Genomic DNA, 22980 nt, shown 5'->3' on the forward strand with positions numbered 1-22980 from the left:
TCAAACGGAATTCAGAATTTTAATGGATATATGCTCTAGTTAAGGATATAATTTTTGAACATTTACGTCGTATGTATATTTAGAAACATTATCGTGGCAACGGGTCCGCCTCTGTGGTGTAGTGGCTAGCGTGATTAGCTGCCACCCCCGGAGGCCCGGGTTCGATTCCAGGCTATGCCACGAAATTTGAAAAGTGGTACGAGGGCTGGAACGGGGTCCACTCAGCCTCGGGAGGTCAACTGAGTAGAGGTGGGTTCGATTCCCACCTCAGCCATCCTGGAAGTGGTTTTCCGTGGTTTCCCACTTCTCCTCCAGGCGAATGCCGGGATGGTACCTAACTTAAGGCCACGGCCGCTTCCTTCCCTCTTCCTTGCCTATCCCTTCCAATCTTCCCATCCCTCCACAAGTCCCCTGTTCAGCATAGCAGGTGAGGCCGCCTGGGCGAGGTACTGGTCATACTCCTCAGTTGTATCCCCCGACCAAGCGTCTGAAGCTCAAGGACACTGCCCTTGAGGCGGTAGAGGTGGGATCCCTCGCTAAGTCCGAGGGAAAAACCGAACCTGGAGGGTAAACAGATGATGATGATGATCGTGGCAACGTTTAAATAAGTTAAGTATAGTTTATAAGTAAAAGAAACATTTTAAAATTACCCCGTAGCGTTGCAGCTCTGGATTGGCCCTGGGCTACCAAGAGATCGTTGCCCAGCCCAATTACGAGATGGCCCATGGTCAGCGCAACGAATCCTCTCGGTCGTTATTCTCGGCTTCCTAGACCGCGGTCGCTGTCTAACCATCAGATAGCTCCTCAGTTCTCACGAGGACTGCGGTTAGCGTCGCGCAGCCGTGAGCTTTCATTCGGGGGATAGTGGGTTCGAACCCCACTGTCGGCAGCCCTGAACATGGTTCTCCGTGGTTTCCCATTTTCATACCAGACAAACGCTGGGGATGCACCTTAATTAGGGTCACGATCACTTCCTTCCCAGTCCAAGGCATCTCCTATTCTATCGTCGCAATAGGACCTATCTGTGTCGGTACGACGTAAAGGAAATTTAAAATTCTCACGAGGGGTTGATGGACCTCGAAATAGACCTCATACCTAAGTAAAAGTCTCTGACCAGGCCAGGAATCGAATTCGGGTCCTCCGGGTAAGAGGCAAGCTCATGGGGCTTTTATGCATCACCGGCGATGAAAAATAATTAGACATGACACTGCTAGAACTGTTTTGTTAGTTGTTTTACGTCGCACCGACACAGCTATGTCTTACGGCGACGATGGGACAGGAAAGGGCTAGGAGTGGGGAGGAAGCGGCCGTGGCCTTAATTAAGGTACAGCCCCAGCATTTGCCTGGTGTGAAAATAGGAAACCACGGAAAGCCATTTTCAGGGCTGCCGACAGTGGGGTCCGAACCTACTATCTCCCGAATACTGGATACTGGCCGCACTTAAGCGACTGCAGCTATCGAGCTCGGTAGCTAGAACTGTTAAAACAACACATGGGATTATGAAAAATATTGAGAAAGTATGTTCTGCTTTTATCATTATCATTTGAGTTGAACATTTTGGAAAGTATGTACTGTATTCAGAGGTTACTTTAGCTCATGCGTTTATTTTATTTACATCTCCCCGCGGATCTTTACAGGCCCGCAGGACACTAGCGTCGAATGACTTGGTTGATCCGGAGGCGATTTGCTTGTGGAAGTAATGAAGGGGATTCTCAATGCATGTTGATACATATGTAGAATCATTTGTTACTATGTTTCATTTGCGTGCTGCGGTAAGCCTGAAGCACGTTCCTGATGTTGATATGGGATATTGATGACGTACGTAGCGACCTCATTCGTGTACGCTTGCTGTGGAAAGGAAATCGATTACACATACATGTTACGTTGATATGTACGGTATGTACACAATAAAGAAATCGACTCTCTTGAAATAATCCGTAGAGTTATCAACAGTAATTGAACATAAGATCATGAACACCTATATTTAGATAAACTATTTAATTGTGTTGTTTGTATACAATGTTTATATTTATTTAATCCGGGGTGGTTTCTTCCCAGGACTCTACCTCTACCGCCTCAAGGGCAGTGTTCTGGAGCGTGAGACTTTGGGTTGGGGATACAACCGTGAAGGAGGACCAGTACCTCACCTAGGCGGACTCACCCGGGGATGGGAAGATTGGAAGGGATAGACTAGGAAGAGGGAAGGAAGCGGCCGTGGCCTTAAGTTAGGTACCATCCGGGCATTTGCCTGGAGGTGAATTGGGAACCACGGAAAACCACTTCGAGGATGGCTAAGGAGTGAATCGAACCCTTCTCTATACAGTTGACATCCCGAGGATGAGTAGACCTCGTTACAGCCCTCATACCACTTTTCTAATTTCGTGGCAGAGCCGGGAATCCAACCCGGGCCTTCGGGATTGGCAGCTGATCACGCTAACCACTACACCACAGAGGTGGACTTGTTTACAATTAACATTTTGAAATCCTGTATTTGTCAGAATACAGCCACTATTAACGCAAAGCGTATCCTAAACTGATATTCAGAATACATCATATATCTTCTTTGGCTGTTGTGGAAATGGGAAACTATGGAAAACTATCTTCAGAGCTGCCGGCAGTGGGGTTGCAACCCACTATATCCTAAATACAAGCTCACAGCTACGCGACTCAAACCACGAAGCCAACTCCCTCGGTGTAGAAGTTAACGATTAAAGGGTAATATTAGTTGCATAAGATTCTAGGTATAGAAATCTCGCGATTCAACAGACCCCGATGGATTTCGTTAGTCTGTCAGATCGAGAGGTTCCTGTAATAGTTTTGGAGCAGGGAACTTCTCCCTCTTAGAGTTCGATAAAAGCGCAATATTGTTAATACCGCTGAAATTGCCAGCTGTATTGTTATTTTATTTATGTATATATTTATTTGCATATTTACTTAGCTTATGCCTGTTTCACACCACCGGAAAACATATTTACAAAGGTAAAATTCTCTAGTCTGATATAAAATAAAATAAGGCAAAATCACCTCCGTACAGTCCTTTTGAGGGTCGCTGACTTTAGATGTTAGAATCCTTTAAACAACAAGCATAATCAAAATCAGTCCCTTGGAGGTGTAGAAGGTAGAGGCTTCCACTATCCGTAACATCGTGGTGCGGTAAAGTGGTTAGCTCTACGTCCGCCAGCCTTTACCCATAGGAGTTAACCTGGTACTCATTTTTGGTGTAGGCTGATTGAACCTCAGGTCCAAGTACACCTCTGGAATTAAAACTTCCTTTATTTCCACTATCCTCTCAGCTTTTCCATGGTTGAGGACAATGGCACCTGGACTACCACAAAGCCATGGTTGTGATTTAAGGATAATCAAACAAGCGAACTACTTTAGCACCGTGTATTTTTTCATTATTTCGAATAGACTCTGGTTCTATCTCGTTTCCATAGTATGTATTTCCTAAGCCAACGCCTACAATATGGGGATCTGTCAACAAGGAAATATCCATGCTATTCTATGTGCTTATTACAAGCCAAAGTATGAGCTTGTCTTCCCTAAAACCATTCTCGACGGAAGTTCCTAGTGCCCAATCATAAAAAAACTATTTTCTAAATATGACTGCTCCCCCTTACCTAAAAGTCTCAATACAGTTACGCGATCTGTATTTGGTCTTTCAGGAAATTCCATTGTTACATTTACACATTATTCTTATAATAATGAATCCTCTACCGATCCCAATACATAATTACTTACATTTTTTCAATGACGCTCTACTTCAGTTCTATTTTAAGCTTCTAACATTCGAAGTGAAGGGGATGGAATGTTCATTAACTCTCAGGTGAATTCTTCTGGGCCCGACGTCTAGCCATTCAAGATTTCGTCGCGACACCTCGGCATATGCTACCAGGGCGCCATCCGGTAGAGATCTTCGCCGACACTTCCCCGTGGTCCATCGCTGCAGTCATGCCGAGGTATCAACAAGCCTGGGCGCAGGAATTCCAGGATTCAGCCCTCATCAACGTCACGGAGACCGCTGCAGCTATCCTGGCAGTGCATCATTTCCTGCAAGACCTTTCGTTTGTTCCTTGTAAGGGCAGATCAGAAAATAAGTTGCACTTCCCAGTTATGGCCATTTATTACACAGTTCTCTCGTTTGGCGGACCTTGTGAGGTGTTGCGTTATCGTGCAACAAAATCACACCGGCGCTCAATTTCCCCCGGCGCTTCTCTTTAATCCCTTTACGCAACCGGTGCAACGTTTGACAATACGACGCCGCGTTGATCGTCGTTCCTTTCGGCATGAATTCCACGTGCAGCAAACCCTCCATGTCAAAGAACACTGTCGCCATAATCTTACCGGCTGAAGGTTGAACCTTGACCTTCTTTCGTTGTGGTGATAAGAGGTGCACCCTTCCATTGATGTTCGCTTCGTTTCGGAGGGTGAAGTGGTGGACCCACGTTCCGTCGCCTGTGACGATTCGCCGCAGAAATCCGTTGCCGTCTGCGGCATAGCGTTGCAAAAATGCCAGGGAGGATTGGAAACGTTGTCCCTTGTGCTCATCGGTGAGAAGACCTGGGACCCATCTTTGACACAGCTTACGATATCCAAGGTCCTTGTGAACAATGGCGAACACACTGCCATACGACATGTTCAGCTGCGTCGCGATTTCTCTCAGTTTAATGCGCCGGTTCTATCTAATGATCGCATTCACACTGTTGACCTTTGCACGGGTCCTGGACGTTGCGGGCCTGCCTTCGCGATGGTTGTCCGTGATATCCGTGCGTCCGGCTTCGAATTGCTGACACCACTTTACGATACCTTGTTGGGAAATGGCCCGCTCCCCATACACAGCACTAATTTCACGATGAATGTCCGTGCAATTCTTCCTTTTGGCCCATAGGAATCGGATTGTCGCACGCACCTCATATTTGGCGTGAACGTCCAGTTGACGCGCCATTGCATTTGGCCGCTATTCACACAATACTAGACGAGACACCACAGCGACCTGCGTAACAGACGTGTGGGCAGTGTCTGTCCCTTTCTCCGCTGTGCCCACGTTTGCGACACACAGCGCGCTGCTGCGGCGCGTTAGTGCAACTAACCTTTTGATCCACCTACGTACATACAGACAGTTCCGTGGTCCACTACACGTTGTGCCACGGGCGCGGAGCTCTTCTGCATTCTTCTCCATCAATAATTGGCTTGTACTTAAATTTGATAAAGCTTGTAGCACGGAGAGGGGTGACCCTCCTGTGGCAGACCATGGCCTCCGCTGAGAACACGGTGGACGCTCCCTTCCGGTAAGTGCTGGATTCAGTACACGCGAGCCTCCAACCTATATAAGCGTGAGGGACGTCAGTCGGCTATCGGCGAGGTGACGCAGAGTGTTCTAAACTTTTGTCAGGAACAGGTCTCTAATTTTTCTTTGTAGCCAATGTGGAACTTTGTCTTCCCCAGACTAGAGGTGTATCTCTCTTGGAGGAAGTGTTATCATTGTTTATATCGTGTAGTCTCAAAACTCACGAGTCTCAAAACTCACGAGTTTCAACACTCACGAATTCCAGGAAGAGGATTAGTAAGAACAGGTTTCTCTACCTGGGCCAGTCTCAAAACTCACGAACAGGCTCAGTTCTTTGAATGGATAAATGTCCACCCTGTTAGTGATGGGATAATGGAATACTTTTAATAATCGAATAACTTCCATCCGATTATTTAAATAAATGAATGAATAATCAATTTAAATTATCGAATGTGTTTCAAATAACATTCATTTATATCGCACAGAATAAACGGATGCGTCATGAATAATTTCTTACGGTTTAAGTATGTCGGGTAGATTATCTATTGAAATAAACAAATAGATGAACTCTTACGAAAAATAGAAATACGCCTTTTTTAAATATGTCTACATAAAATCCCTTATTGAAGTAAAAACCACCTTCTGGCCGCATAATGGAACTAAAACCCAGTACTACCCAGTACTACCAACTGACAGCAGGCAATACCTACCTACTGTAATTTCATGCCGTCGGCTGCATGCATAAATTGTTAGGTAGGGGGTCATGGGTTCGGTTTCCGGTCGGGTAGGAGATTTTGAACTTTCATTAGTTTATTCCCATGGCTCGGGAACTGGGTGTTTGTGCCGTCTTCAGCATTAGACTTCATCTATAGAGCCTCATCCTCACAGACGTGTAGGTCATCTATACGGCGTCATCTCTAAAGACCTGCATCAGACCTCCCCGGAGGCCACACGTCATTATTATAAATTTATGTGAAAGGTAAAAAATGCATTATATTAGCTTTAAGGCAACTGCAAATTATTTTAATAATAATAATAATAATAATAATAATAATAATAATAATAATAATAATAATAATAATAATAATACACCTCGGGCTCTTTCATTCACCAGCCATTACTTTTCCCCTGTGGGTTGGGGTGGCAGAATAACATCCACAGTATTCCCCGCCTGTCGTAAAGGGAAGCGTGAGTCACCGCGCACCTCATCCCTCCTGCGGTCATCCCAAGCACCTGCTGTCCGGATTCGTGAGTTTTGAGACTCATTGGAATGTTTACTTTAGCTACCAGTTTGTAGTCGTGAGTTTTGAAACTATCTGTAACTAATTTTAGCCCGTGAGTTTTGAAACTCGTGAGTTTTGAGACGTAACCGTTTATATAGTGCAAACCGCAGCTACCGGTTTACAAAATTCTGCAAGTCACGCTGGACAAGGGTCCGTGCTCCGTAAAACATTTCGCTCTCCATCAATCAATTTCTGTGTCGCACATGGCTGCCGCTTCACACCCTCCTCCATTTAATTACGAATCAAGCCACTGAGCGGCGCCGCCAGTACGATTTCCTGATGCACGCACAGTGCCTATAGCCACAGCAGCACCGCGCAGACAAGCAAATACCAGCAAAGTACTATTGTAACAATGGCCGCTCCACTTCAGAGCAGCAGTAATCTGTTATTAGATTTTTGAGTACTGACGGTGTGAAACATTGAAATTCTACAAGTGCCGAATTGCTACAACGAAGCATATTTTCCACAGCAATGCTCAGTTCCATACTGTCCGTCCAACTAATAACCGCATTTTATATGTCTTCTACATCCACCATATTTACCAGACCGCGTCCTTAGCGATTAGCACATGTTTGGACCACTTAAGAAGGCACTGGGGGGAAAGACATTCCATTAGGGTGAAGATAAAGTATGAAGACAGTGTAAAAATATTTTTCTTCTAGAGGAATCTAGAACTTTGTATGTACTGGAAGACTTGCATTCGACGCAACGGACAAATATAATTGGCTTTACGGCGCACTGACACAGATAGGTCTTATGGCGACGATGGGAGAGGAAAGGCCTAGGACTTGGAAGGAAGCGGCCGTGCCCTTAATTAAGGTACAGCCCCAGCATTTGCCTGGTGTGAAAATGCAAAACCACGGAAAACCATCTTTAGGGCTACCGACAGTGGGGTTCGAACCCACTATCTCCCGGATGCAAGCTCACAGCTGTGCGCCCCTGGACGCACGGCCGACTCGCCCGGTACGGACAAATAAAACAGTCGTGTACCACTTTCGCTCAGTAAAATAAATTGAAAAGGTATTTAATATTTTAATTAGATTCGCTCTCGGAGATTTCTATATTTAGTAAAATATATACCACTACCCCTACGGTCTGGTGTACTGTTTTAAGGATGACTCATGTCGCTTGAAATTATTTATATTTTCCTATTCATAGCATACATAGCCTACGCTTTTATAAAAATTAAATATATAGTATAATTAATTAGGTGTTTACTGGGTAAATTAGCATAATATTTCCATGAGTGAAGAGCTATTCAAGCTAGAGTCATTGAATGCTTGCGGTTTAATGTCGATTACTGGTTTTTGGCTCCACGGTGCTGGCATGTAGAAGAGGTAGGTCAGGGAATGCAGTAGGCTGGCATTTGTATGGTGTGAAATAGGAAACCAAGGGAAAATATTTCCACGGCTTCCTACCCTGGTATTGAAAATCGCTATCACCCGAATTCAAGCCTCTACAGTCATGGCTACCAGACTAAGCATAGAGAGATCGAAACGTAACACAGTAAGGGGTAGACTGGAGATATCGTTTCCCCTTGTGTATTTCTGCAAACGAAAGTGCTCGGAATGCGTGTCTCTAGGCATACTCGAGTGATTGGAGACGTTTGAATTCCCTTGTGTGGATTGTATTTTTAGTGCTACCAGATTGCTTCACAATAGGGTCCCTCAGGGTGCAGTTCTTACTCCGATGAAATGTTCTGTTTACAGTACCTGCGAACTCCCTGGCGGGCGTCAGAAATGCAAGCTCTTCCTCTGCTTCCCGCTGAGGGAATCGGTATTGACTAAGGCCGGCGAAGTAGCCACTTCCTCCAGAAGTGGCGAGGTCTCTTTGACGACGTGAGATCGCCTCCAAGGCGCTCTTCAGACTGTCGTCATTGGCTTGGATGTGGGTGGCCAACAGGCTCACCACAAGTAAGAGGAGCACGGGCGTCGTCATGGTGACGTCACGACCTGCAATAATAATAATAATAATAATAATAATAATAATAATAATAATAATAATAATAATAATAATAATAATAATAATAATAATAATAATAATAATAATAATAATATCATAATGACATGCATGCACACATAAATAAATACCTACATACAGTTGGCAATTCTGAACGCACTTGAATCACTTGAAACATTGGTATTAAAGGAAAATACGAAGGTTGGAACTTAAATAGTGGCAACTATTTATTTACAACAGATACAAAAGAGTTACATGTTAGCAACCTTTACTGTCCTTCAATGTAGTCACCAGCGTTGAGTACAACCCGTTGCCAGCGATGTGGAAGTCGTAGTATACCTTCAGCAGAACCTGTTTTGATGATGGTGTGAATGGAGCGGTCTACTGAGTGTCGAATCTATGCAACAGTTCTGAAGCGAATGCTCACGAATCGTCTGGTTTGATCACTGTCCAGTAACGCAGCAAGAGCATCATGCACTTCTTCTTCACTCATAGGACGACCTGCCCGATGAATGTCCGCCACAGTTTGCCGACCATCGTTGAAGGCTTTTACCCAACGTGCCACTGTTCTGTAAGGCAGTGCAGATTCACCGCAAGCCTCTTGAAGACCTTGATGAACACTGTCGTGCTGTACGACCTCTGGCACATTCAATCTTGATCCAACTCCGTTGTTCCTGTTTGAAGAACATAGTGACAACGTTACGTTAGACTGCTAGCTCACAAGTGACTGTGGCTCTTTCGCTTTTGCGCACGCAGGTGATGTGGAAAGGGCGAGTCCATTTGCTCTGAGGTAAGGTACGTATGTAACCAAGGTGTGCTATTAGCGACAATATTAGATTCCGTTGCATAGCGTCTCCACAGCAGTGTTGCCACTATTTAAGTTCCAACCTTCGTATCACTGACAGTACAATAACAATAGACACATTAAAATGTAATAACTACAAGTACCTTATTTACCAAATCAAGATGAAAGCGAAGATTCTTGCATGTAACAAGTGGAACATCGAGTTCACCTGGATTAAGACCCACTCTGGGAACTACGCTAACGAACTCGCGGATCAAGGAAGCTGCCCACGACCGTGAAATTAGCGAGTGTTACAGCAAAATTCCTAAAAGTGTTTTGATTTAGGAATTGAGAGGTGAAAGCTTAAGAAAATGGCAGAGCGAATGGGACAAACAATGAAGGGTTCAGTAACAAAATATTTTTTTCCCAGTGTAATATACTTTCCCAACATATTTATTTAATGCCAAATTTCACAGCAATGGTAATGGGTTATGGACAATTATTTTCATCGTTTCAAAATTTTACATTGTTCTATGCAATGCCAGTGATCAATGTGGACCCTTTATTATTTCATTGTGAATTACTTGAGAGAGAAAAAAGCGTTTTAATTAAATATATTTTAGGTTCAGAGAAAAGCCAGTGAAGAAAATTACTGTGTTAGTAAACCTTATTTTAACCAATAACCTTCCACGAACTCAATGGTATTTGAACATTTGTGAAAAAGGATAACGTAAAGGGGCCATATTTCGTCCCCTTAGCAGATTTTTACTTGTAGAAATTCAAAAATAACATGGACAAGACTAGAAATTGGTGTATTTAGAGATATTACTGAATATATTGTCCGTCTCCATGGCTAAATGGTTTGCGTGCTGGCCTTTGGCCACAGGGGTCCCGGGTTCGATTTCCGGTAGGGTCGAGAATTTTAACCATCATTGGTTAATTTCGCTGGCACGGGGGCTGGGTGTATGTGTCGTCTTCATAATCATTTCATCTTCATCACGACGCGCAGGTCGCCTATGGGAGTCAAATCAAAAGACCTGCACCTGGCGAGCCAAACATATCCTCGCACACTAAAACCCATACGCTATTTCATTTCACTGAATATATTTTCCATTTACGAGCAAGTTGACAATGAAACTGATATAACGTAACTTAGTCAATATTTTACATAAACATTGCAAAAACTAAACTATCAAAATGTGTTCGTAATTTCGTCCCCCACCAAATTGATGAAAAGTACAATTAATCTGAATATATTTTCCCTTCCTAACCTTATCAAACACTTTACCTATAATCAGTTACTTGATGGCCACTTATGGAAAATGTTTTCTTGGTATTCTTTTTTTAACATAGTCTTTCAGCGTTGCTCGTGGGATGTCAAACGCTTTACTTGCACGTTTGTTACCCATTATCTTGTCCCTCACAGCCTTAACAGCCTTTTTCATTGCCTTCTTATCCCACTGCTTGCGTTTTGTCATCTGATAATAATAATAATAATATACTTCATAAATAAAATGAAGAGGGACGAAAGTACGAACATTCCCTGATATATTATAATGTCCGCTACAGTAACTCACGCCAACCACCTTACTGTAGCGATTACACGCCAGTAACTACACCGCACAACTGAAATGCAGTCCGGTAATTCGTACACAGGAATAGCAGGCTCTTACATTGAATACCGCACTTACTCAGCTCAGCGAATTAAAAATTAATCCTCCTTTTACACGAAAACTAAACATGGTGCACACAACCAACTCTCACAACAAGACAACGGGATGAGGCTGCGGGTGTGCGCGCGGCTAAACATTAGGTACCAACTGTGCAAACTGGAAATCTCTAGGGAAACGAAGTTAGGTGCGGGGACGGAATTTGGACCCCCTACCTTATAGTTTTGTCTACATTATTAATGTATGTACATCATAACAGCCATCGAATTATGAGAGTATCTCAAATGTAATTGGAAAATTAAGTTAAATTTGCGATATGATTAACTCAAAGCATGTAGTATTACTGTCATGTAATGAGGCATGCTGTGAATAAACAGTAAAAAAATACATACATATACATTAGAGGTTGTTATGGCTTTCAGCATTCAATCTGCATTCCTCTGTGAGCTGAACTCCATCACAACCCTCCATCTTCTACACATTTTACTTTGAAACTGCATGAGGATGTGTCATCCTGGACTCTGAGTTGTTATTGAAAAATTACTCACATCTTGACTCAACATTATTGGTCACTAGTTTACCTAAGGTCTGTTGAAACTGCGTGACACGCATACAGTATGCCAACAACAGTAATAATAATTAAGTAGCTTTAAGAAGCCGAATCCACTAGTATTAATGGGTGAGGGTTCTATTCCCGGCGAGGGATGTAACTCGTAGGCTGGGTGTATGTGTCATCTTCATCATCACTGCATCCTCATCACGACGCGCAGGTCGCCTATAGGCGTCAAATCAAAAGACTTGCATCTGGTGAACCGAACCTGTCCACGGACATCCCAGTACTAAAAGCCATACACCATTTCATTTCATTTTTCATTATTAAGATGTAGAGAAAGAAAGGATATGCATTTTCCAGTTCTCTTACCTAGGAACTGAGGTAATATCCTTATTTTTTAAATTACATTTTTCAGCAATTTATTTCAAATGTTCCTAAAAGCCGCCTGTGTGGTGTAGTGGTTAGCGTGATTAGCTGCCACCCCCGGAGGTCCGGGTTCGATTCCCGGCTGTGCCACGAAATTTGAAAAGTGGTACGAGGGCTGGAACGGGGTCCACTCAGCCTCGGGAGGTCAACTGAGTAGAGGTAGGTTCGATTCCCACCTCAGCCATCCTCGAAGAGGTTTTCCGTGGTTTTCCACTTCACCTCCAGGCAAATACCGGGATGGTACCTAACTTAAGGCCACGGCCGCTTCCTTCCCTCTTCCTTGCCTATTCCTTCCAATCTTCCCATCCCCCTACAAGGCCCCTGTTCACCATAGCAGGTGAGGCCGCCTGGGCGAGGTACTGGTCATACTCCTCAGTTGTATCCCCCGACCAAGAGTCTGAAGCTCCAGGACACTGCCCTTGAGGCGGTAGAGGTGGGATCCCTCGCTGAGTCCGAGGGAAAAGCCGAACCTGGAGGGTAAACAGATGATGATCATGATGATGATGATGTTCCTAAAATGTTTGAGTAACAATCCATTTACCCTTGCTGTTATGTTTTCGTAAAGAAATGCTTTCAACAGTGTTTGCAATATTTTTTTTTAAATTTTCCCGACAAATATTTTTGGCACTTAGATCACTTTGCCGTGCCATTTTTCTTAACGTCGCACCGACACAGATATGTCTTAAGGCGACGATGGGATAGGAACGGTCTATGAGGTGGAAGGAAGCGGCCGTGGCCTTAGGTAATGTACAGCCCCGGCATTTGCCTGGTGTGAAAATGGGAAACCACGGAAAACCATCCTCAGGGCTGCCGACAGTGGGGCTCGAACCCACTATCTCCCGATTACTGGATACTGGCCGCACTTGAGCGACTGCAGCTATCGAGCTCGGTACTTTGCCGTAGCACGCTTCGAATTACATTTGACCGACACACTAGTGTATTATTATCATTATTAGTTAGTGTTAAATTAATGTTAAGAAACCAGAATATTGAATCAATTGAATCAATTGAATCAATGCAAGAACAACAAAAACAACGACAACAACAAGGAAGTTAAATATAGATTCTAATTTTCTTAAATATACGTACGAGATATAGATAATCATCATCATCATCTGTTTACCCTCCAGGTTCGGTTTTTCCCTCGGACTTAGCGAGGGATCCCACCTCTACCGCCTCAAGGGCAGTGTCCTGGAGCTTCAGACTCTTCGTCGGGGATACAACTGGGGAGTATGACCAGTACCTCGCCCAGGCGGCCTCACCTGCTATGCTGAACAGGGGCCTTGTGGAGGGATGTGAAGATTGGAAGGGATAGGCAAGGAAGAGGGAAGGAAGCGGCCGTGGCCTTAAGTTAGGTACCATCCCGACATTCGCCTGGAGGAGAAGTGGGAAACCACGGAAAACCACTTCCAGGATGGCTGTGGTGGGAATCGAACCCACCTCTACTCAGTTGACCTCCCGAGGCTGAGTGGACCCCGTTCCAGCCCTCGTACCACTTTTCAAATTTCGTGGCAGAGCCGGGAATCGAACCCGGGCCTCCGGGGGTGGCAGCTAATCACGCTAACCACTACACCACAGAGGCGGACGATATAGACAATTCAGGGGACAAATACATCTTCATCTGTCTACTATCCCTTGAAAGGACAAAGCGCCTACAGACGACTCATTTATCTGAGCCATGGGCTGTTCCGAGAGGTTTCTTAAGTGTGTCTGTGTTCTTCAATAAGAATTAACAACGAATTAGAATTACCTCACTACAGATATTATGGCTGATATGTTACCTTGTAGGAGCGTTTTCGACTGATCCGGTCCGGCGGTGTAGGGGGCAACGCGTCCGCCTGTCACCCGGCGGCCCCGGGTTCGATTCGCGGCCGGGTCAGGGGTTTTTAATTGTAAATGATTAATATCCCTGGCCTGGGGACTGGGTTTTTACGTCGTTCTTAACGTTCCTTTCCTCACATTCAACACTCTACACTTCCTCCATCCCGATTACACGCAGGTTCATATCACATGGTGCAACTAGGGGCAAAAGTTCTTTATAGGTCGACGCCCCGAAAAAAATAGCATTAAAAAAAAGTATTAGGCTGTCTTCAGCAACTGAAAGTGTTCTTTGCTCGGGAGCCTGTTCCTCCAACGAGGTGATTGTCAGCCATTAAGAGTGTAGTAAGCCTCCGTGGCCTCTGGGTTCCGTGGTTTAAATCGCGGTCACTCCATGTGGGATTTGTGCTGGACAAAATGGAAACTGAACAAGTTTTTCTCCGGTACTCGGGTTTCTCCTGCCATCTTTCATTCCAGCGACACCATCCAATATCATTTCATCTGCCAGTCATTAATCATTGCCCTGGGGGAGTGCGACAAGCTTCGGCAGCCAGCACAATTCCTAGATGGGAGCTCCATTCATTTCATTCATACCAATCAGCTATTTTTTGCGCATGCTCTTTAACTTTCCCTCGTGAAATGTGACTGGATTCAAGTCTTGGATGCTAGCACCAATGAATTCAAAAGATCTCGGCTTAGACTTCTAAATGACACAAAAGACACTTGACCGTTACTGGGTCAGGTACACAGGAGGAATTATGATTGTCTTCTTTACTTATAGATGAAGCAAAGTTAGGAAGAAGTCATTTAGACTGCATTCATTGTAGACCACCTCATATTGCAATGCCGTAACTATAAACTGCTGTATATATCTACCTAAATAACATTGTAATGCATCATGTTTATAGATATAAATTCGGGATCTAATTATCACATTGACCTGTGAGGCTTGGGAAACCTTACTAGAAGCTAAGCTACTACCGATATAACTTCCGGGACCCTTTGACCTCGCAAGCCCCATCGTTGCAGTAGGGTGAGGATATCACTGAGTATTGTTCTTACCCAAAGTCAGGTGATTTTAGGTGGATATTCTACCCCTCAACCACCACCACCACTATGATAATCGGTATTCCTTTTCTGGCGAATATGGCGATTTCCTTCAGATTGCACGAACATTGTTGATTATAGGTTCTTAGATAGCTGTATAGACAAATTTATTTTAGAATCACAACCTTCACCTGGTCGTTCTTTTCTACGATCTAATTTATCTGAATCGTGCCTCCGTTGCTGATCTCCAAAATGCAATGGGCCCTTCGCAGACAATAAGTTGTCACAAGGGCTTGTCAGACGCTGCAATCTTCCACTTGTTCATGTTACCATCAGACGCTAGGTAGTGATGGGCTAATCGAATACAAAATAACAGCTTATTCGATTATTTCACTTTATTCGATTATTCGATATTTCCCATTCGATTATTTTTCGATTATTCATTCGAATGAATGAGGGGATCGAATAATGAATACTTTTCCATTCGATTATTTTTCTATTATTCATTCGAATCAATGAGGCAAGCGAATAGTGAATTTTTCCAATCGATTATTTTTCGATTGTTCATTCGAATGAATGAGGCAATCGAATAGTGAATATTTTCCCTTCGATTATTTTTCGATTATTCATTCGAATCAATAAGGCAATCGAATAGTGAATATTTTCCCATTTGATTATTTTTCGATTATTCATTCGAATCAATGAGGCAATCGAATAGTGAATATTTTTCCATTCGATTATTTTTCGATTATTCATTCGAATGAATATGCCTTTGCTGGCAGTACCTAGTGTTTGCAGTGCACTATGTCTTCTGGTATAGGCTAGAGCAATTTTGTTACTTTCATAGATCTGTCTCAGTCTTATTCTTGGCTTTGGCAATATGAAAGTGACCGAGGTATGAGCGATGCTAGTAATGCTAATCCTTATGCAGCCAGTCCCTGCTATGAATGGTGTGAAAATGTTGCTCATAGGGTCGGTTGGTGTATGCATTTCAGTGGGCTTGGCAGACTGATATGTAATAGCAACTCTGGCTCGGTGAGGAAAGCAACGGGAAACTACCTTACTCCTCATTTTCCTAGTACGCCTCTTCAGTGATGCCTAGGCCATCTATGACAGCTGATGGCAGAGCTGTTGAGGATCCCACCAGCGGCATCGCTAACGGACTGAACATACATACATTCGAATGAATGAGGCAATCAAATAGTGAATATTTTTCCATTCTATTATTTCTCGATTATTCATTCGAATCAATGAGGCAATCGAATAGTAAATTTTTCCCATTCGATCATTTTTCGATTATTCATTCGAATGAATGAGACAATCGAATAGTGAATATTTTTCCGTTCGATAATTTTTCGATTATTCATTCGATACAATGAGGCAATCGAATAGTGAATTTTTCAAATTCGATTATTTTTCGATAATTCATTCGAATCAATGAGGCAATCGAATAGTGAATTTTCCCCGTTAGATTATTTTTCGATTATTTATTCGAATGAATGAGGCAATCGAATAGTGAATATTTTTCCATTCGATTATTTTTCGATTATTCATTCGAATCAATGAGGCAATCGAATAGTGAATTTTTCCAATCGATTATTTTTCGATTATTCATTCGAATGAATGAGGCAATCGAATAGTGAATTTTTTCCACTCGATTATTGATTCGAATGAATGAGGTAATCGAATTGTGAATTTTTCCATTCGATTATTCATTCGAATGAATGAGGCAATCGAATAGTGAATATTTTTCCATTCGATTATTTTTCGATTATTCATTCGGAACTGCATACGAATGAACGTGGCAATTAAATAGTGAATGCTTTCGAAATAATCGAATGAAAAGTGATGTTATTAAGACAGATAATTCGCTCATTTACTTTCAACATTTGGAGATACGCTTGGAGAAAGGCGTTATTCTCTTTTTCATAAGAGTTCATCTCAACGCTTATTTTAGTCGATTATCCATCCGACACACTTAAACCGAAAAATTGATTCATCATGCATACAAATATTCCATGCGATACAACTGAAGGAAATTTGAAACTTTTTCGTTTATTTTGTTCGATTATTTATTACATTATTTAAATAACCGGATGAAGGTTATTCGATTATTATTCCGCTCGTCTTTCGATCAATGCGTCTTGCCGAAGCGATTTGGTCTTGGTGACAACCACGATTTTTTCCGCTTCGGGTTTTCAAAATAACGCTAGGATTTGGCTATCAATTATCAAGGAGGAAAGTAGGCAGCTGTGGTAATAACCTTCTCTTCTCTATTTCCATTTCTCCGTCGTTTCAGTTGGACATCCCTGCTCTCTACTCTCTAGCTATAATCTCTCACCACTGCTATAATGTCAAGGTCCCCTTGGTACTGTTTTCACCTTGTGTCCTTGTCTAACGACCTATACGAAACATTTTTACCGACTTTTGTCGCGTGATACCCCAAGTGTTGCGTGCATTCGCAACACAAGTGTTTATTCAATCTTTAATCTAGGAAGATGTTTGAAAAACAAATGCTATTTTCACCCTTAACATGCAAAACGTTGGTCGGTGGGTAAATGCGTACCTAATAACCTACAGGTACTATTAGCAGGTGTATGCATAATTTTTTTTTCTAGTGGCTTTACGTCGCACCAACACAGATGGGTCTTATGGCGACGATGGGATAGGAAAGGGCTAGGAGTTGGAAGGAAGCGATCGTGGCCTTAATTAAGGTACAGCCCCAGCATTTTCCTGTTGTGAAAATGAGAAACAACTGAAAACCATCTTCAGGGCTGCCGACAGTGGGATTCGAACCCACTATCTCCCGGATGCAAGCTCACAGCCGCGTGCATCTAACCGCACGGCCAACACGCTCGGTGCATAAGATTTTGCCGGTTTTTATGGTAAAGAAAACACGTAATTTTCATTGGAAATTAATTTGTTATTTATTCAAAATACTGACCCTCGGCTTCTACAATCTTCGCCCATCTTTCAGGTAAGTTATGAATACCATGCCAGGAAAACTGCTTGTCTTTCGTCGAGCCATTTTCTAACTTCCTCGAAATTGCTGAAGTGCTGCTTTGCGAGCGTGTGCCCCATTGATGCGGAGAGGTGATAGATGGCGCCAGGTCGGGGCAGTATGGCGGTTGCGGAAGGATGTCCCGTCGGAGCGATTTCAAGTTGTCTTTCACTGGTTTTGCTGTGACAGACGGCGCATTGTCGTGCAAGCAAATAACTTTGCCGTGTCTTCTGACCCATTCCAGTCGTCTTTCGGTTAATGCGTCCCACCAGACACAAAGTAGTGATGGAACATTCGATTCATTTTACTGAATCGATTCATTTGATTCCGTTCACGTTACTGAATCGATACAGTGATCCGATTCACGGCTCATTGGTCACCGCTCCTACTGCATCTGTGTAGTATGTGCTGGTAAGACAGCAGCAACAGCATTCAGTGCTCGCAGCTGCCATCTGGTCTTCATACTATGAACTCCTTTCTTAGAAAAAATGCTAGTTACTCTAATACATCTAAGGTTTCCGGCGACGCAGGGTGGGAAAGGTTAGGAAGGTAGCAGTCATGGCCTGAATTAAGGTACAGTCCCAGCATTTCCTGGTGTGAAAATGGGGAAACTACGGAAAAACCGTCTTAACGGCTGCCAACGGTGGGATTCGAACCCACCATCCCCCGAATGCAAGCGCATAGCCACGCGATATTAACCGCACGACAACTCGCTCAGTCATTAAAAAAAAAGTATTTTTCTATCAGCTGAGGATTTTTTTAATCGTCATATTTTGTATAGGCTACCCGAGATGTACAGTAGCCCGCTGGTTTTCTGATTCAACATACTGTTATTGCGTCTGTCCACATATGATTGAAGTCGTGTGCAACAATGTGACATATGAACTGAGAGAATACTGAGCCGTTCTTCCCAATATAAAACAGGTGCTTTTGAGTGGTCATGAGCATGACTCATAGTCATAGGGCAGGCTAGAGTCGAGTTTAATTGTCAAATGTCAACTAAATTATAATACTAAGATTCATTAAACTAATAAATAGTATAACCTAATAGCCTACCTACTTACTAGCTACTTCAGAATCATGTTGTGACTACCTTTTTAACACTGCAAATAAATCTATCTATTATTTAAACCTCCCTGTAAGAAGAGGACAGTGAATGCAAATGGGTATTATTTTCAAATGAGCTGAGCTCGAGAGTCCATTATAGCATACGATTCTTTCCGTGTGCCATGGCTCACTGTATGTCTCGCTGCAGCGGAAGCTCGGCTCTCCGCGTGTCCAGTGAGCCGATAAGGAGCCGTGTGTAACATGTGTCTCACTGAGCCGCGCTCGTTCACGATTCTTTCGATGTGCCATGATTCACTGTCTCGCTGCAGCGGAAGCTCGGCTCTCCGCGTGTCCAGTGAGCCGATAAGGAGCCGTGTGTATCATGTGTCTCACTGAGCCGCGCTCGTTTACGATTCTTTCGATGTGCCATGATCCACTGTCTCGCTGCAGCGGAAGCTCGCCACTCCGCGTGTCCAGTGAGCCGATAAGGAGCCGTGTGTATCATGTGTCTCACTGAGCCGCGCTCGTTCACGATTCTTTCGATGTGCCATGATTCACTGTCTCGCTGCAGCGGAAGCTCGGCTCTCCGCGTGTCCAGTGAGCCGATAAGGAGCCGTGTGTATCATGTGTCTCACTGAGCCGCGCTCGTTCACGATTCTTTCGATGTGCCATGATTCACTGTCTCGCTGCAGCGGAAGCTCGGCTCTCCGCGTGTCGAGTGAGCCGACAAGGAGCCGTGTGTATCATGTGTCTCACTGAGCCGAGCTCGTTCACGATTCTTTCGGTGTGCCATGGCTCACTGTATGTCTCGCTGCAGCGGAAGCTCGGCTCTCCGCCAGTGTCCAGTGTGCCGATAAGGAGCCGTGTGTATCATGTGTCTCACTGAGCCGCGCTCGTTCACGATTCTTTCGATGTGCCATGATTCACTGTCTCTCTGCAGCGGAAGCTCGGCTCCCCGTCAACGTCCAGTGAGTGCGCCACTCAGCACTGTCCGCTGGGAGTAAGCTGAATCGTGTGCCGTGAGCTCGCCGTTCCTGTGAATCGATTCACTCGGACACTTGAATGAATCGATACACTGCTTCGAATCATGCATTCAGTAGCCAACAGTAACACAAAGCACGGTCTTCTTGCCGAAGCGATTTTTGTCTTGGTGACAGCCATGATTTTCTCCGCTTCTGTTTTTCAAAATAAATCAATTTTTCGCCACCCGTCACAATTTGGTACAGAAATTATTTTCTTTCGTGGCATTAAAGCAACATTTCACAAGTGACTTAGCGATTTTCCATTTGCCGTTCGTTCAAATCGTGTGGGACCAATTTGACGAGTTTACTGATCTTAGCCATTGCTCGTAAACGTCTGCTGATGTTTCTCGTGACACATTTATTGCTTGTGAGTTTGATCATCATCCAGTAACGCGTGCAATTGCTCGTCTTCGCCAGTTTTGCGGTCTACCACGTGCAAATTGTCGAAACCACGTTCTAATCGACGGAGCGTGTTCATCATATGTTTCTACCAGCAAACGATGACTATCCACAGTCTTTTTCTTCTTATTAAATAAGAAAAGCAAAGTCCGCCTCTGTGGTGTAGTGGTTAGTGTGATTAGCTGCCACCAACGGAAGCCCCGGTTCGATTCCCGGCTCTGCCACGAAATTTGAAAAGTGGTACAAAGGCTGGAACGGGGTCCACTCAGCCTCGGGAGGTCAACTGAGTGGAGGTGGGTTCGATTCCCACTTCAGCCATCCTGGAAGTGGTTTTCCGTGGTTTCCCACGTCTCCTCCAGGCAAATGCCGGGATGATACGTAACATAAGGCCACGACCTCTTCCTTCCCTCTTCCTTGTGTATTCCTTGCAATCTTCCCATCCCCCCGCAAGGCCCCTGTTCAGCATAGCAGGTGAGGCCGCCTGGGCGAGGTACTGGTTATCCTCCTCAGTTGTATCCCCGACCCAGAGTCTGAAGCTCCAGGACACTGCCCTTGAGGCGGTAGAGGTGGGATCCCTCGCTGAGTCCGAGGGAAAAACCGACCCTGGAGGATAAACAAATTAAGAAGAAGTAATATAATGTTATTTGCTTTACGTCCCACTAACTACTTTTAAGGTCTTCGGAGACGCCGAGGTGCCGGAATTTAGTTCCGCAGGAGTTCTTTAACGTGCCAGTAAATCTACCGACTCGGGGCTGTCGTATTTGAGCACCTTCAAATACCACCGGACTGAGCCAGGATCGAACCTGCCAAGTTGGGGTAAGAAGGCCAGCGCCTTAACCGTCTGAGCCACTCAGCCCGGCATTAAGAAGAAGAAGAAGAAGAAGAAGAAGAAGAAGAAGAAGAAGAAGAAGAAGAAGAAGAAAAAAGCAATGTGTGGCGCAAATGTTTTTTATTCCAGGCACAAATGTCTACATGATCACTGAACGATACAACACAGACACTAGTGTTTGGCGGACTCAACTTGTATGTGTTGGTAGATTAATGTCAAACGAACAAAGTGACGTACTGTATGTGTCAAATTCATACGCTGCGTACTGTTCGCTGGCATCATCTCTTAATGGTCCGTCTCCATGGCTAAATGGTTAGCGTGCCGGCCTTTGGTCACAGGGGTCCCGGGTTCGATTCCCGGCAGCGTCGGGAATTTTAACCTTAATTGGTTAATTTCCCTGGCACGGGGGCTGGGTGTATGTGTCGTCTTCATCATCATTTCATCCTCATCACGACGCGCAGGTCTCCTACGGGAATCAAATGGTAAGACCTGCATCTGGCGAGCCGAAATGATCCTCGGACACTCCCGGCACAAAAAGCCATACGCCATTTCATTTCATCTCTTAGTGAAACCGGGAAAGATTTGTGCATACACCTGGTAAATGTGCTTCTGTCACTGAGTAATAGAATGCATGAAATCTGTCTCGACTATGCACTCACAAACCAAAGACACTGTTAGTGCAGAAGGCTAGTTGCTTTACGTCGCACCGACACAGATAGGTCTTATGGCGACGATGGGACAGGGAAGGACTAGGAGTGGGAAGGAATCGGCCGTGGCCTTAATTAAGGTACAGCCCCAGCATTTGCCTGGTGTGAAAACGGGAAACCACGGGAAACCATTTTCAGGGCTGCCGACAGTGGGGTTCGAACCTACTATCTCCCGAATACTGGATACTGACCGCACTTAAGTGACTGCAGCTATCGAGCTCGGTAGTGAAGAAGGAAAATACTGGTCTAGAAATGGTCACAAACGTGTCTACTGGATCGCCTGTGTTCACTTTATTATACTTTGTCTTATAATAAACATTTTACTATGCCAGGTGAAAATGCTGTGCCTTCTTCTCTTGAACGTACGCAACCCGTTAGAAAATTAAAGACTTTTAGTCGTATCTTGTGAAGACTAACCGCAATTTTATGTATAGTCGCTCAAGATGTAATGAGTGCATGATCCTCACATTCAGTATTTTAATGGATCATTTTTAATTGCTATCAAAATATTAATCACTTCCCATGTACAGTACCTGGCCATATTACTATAATCACTCCTCGATTTCTTTTATTTCTAAGCTAATGAAGTTATGCTTGCTCTAGGTACGAATTTATTTGTGAGAGAAGTTTATTAACTCTCTTCTATGTTTATTGGCAGCCGTGTTGTGCATTTGTAGCGATTCAGTTGATCTTGTTCGTGTTAATAAAGGCGCGTAACAGTTTCAAACACGATGTGATTGTTGATATTCTTGCTACGGATGCTTTGTTGAACAAGTGAATTTGTGTTTATCTATTGTTACAGACAATTACTTTAATACCATTGTCAGTTACTTCTGATTTAAATAGATACTCATTATTTATATTGTGATGGGGAAAGGAAGCATTCTTACAGCAAGGAAAAAAGGTTGCTATTTCTGCGTTACTTGAGCATAGTGATTGTTCACAGTGGGAAATTAGATCGAAAAATGTGTATATCTCAAGCGTGTGAGAAAGTGAGAAAGGTTTAGTGCGTCATCGTGTAGGAAACTCCGACGCACATAGAAAGACATCGCCACGTGAAGACAGAAAAGTAATGGGAGTTTGCAAGGAAAATCGTAAGAAGTCCATTAATCGGGTAATTAGTGAACTCGACGCCAGCGGTGTAATGT

The 22980-nt window shown here is 43.9% G+C and overlaps 1 protein-coding gene across 1 annotated transcript in view; it reads right to left on the bottom strand.

Annotated features, from left to right (window-relative positions):
* Positions 1-22980, bottom strand: part of LOC136878748 (zinc finger CCCH domain-containing protein 13) — a 468202-nt gene that overhangs the window by 51612 nt on the left and 393610 nt on the right. Inside the window, exon 2 of the mRNA XM_067152206.2 lies at positions 8283-8522. Coding sequence (XP_067008307.2) covers positions 8283-8508 — 226 coding nt within the window. The 5' untranslated portion in view covers positions 8509-8522. The remainder of the gene's footprint in view (positions 1-8282; positions 8523-22980) is intronic.

This window comes from Anabrus simplex, chromosome 8 (genome assembly GCF_040414725.1).
Source record: "Anabrus simplex isolate iqAnaSimp1 chromosome 8, ASM4041472v1, whole genome shotgun sequence".
NCBI classification, from domain to species: Eukaryota; Metazoa; Arthropoda; class Insecta; order Orthoptera; family Tettigoniidae; genus Anabrus; species Anabrus simplex.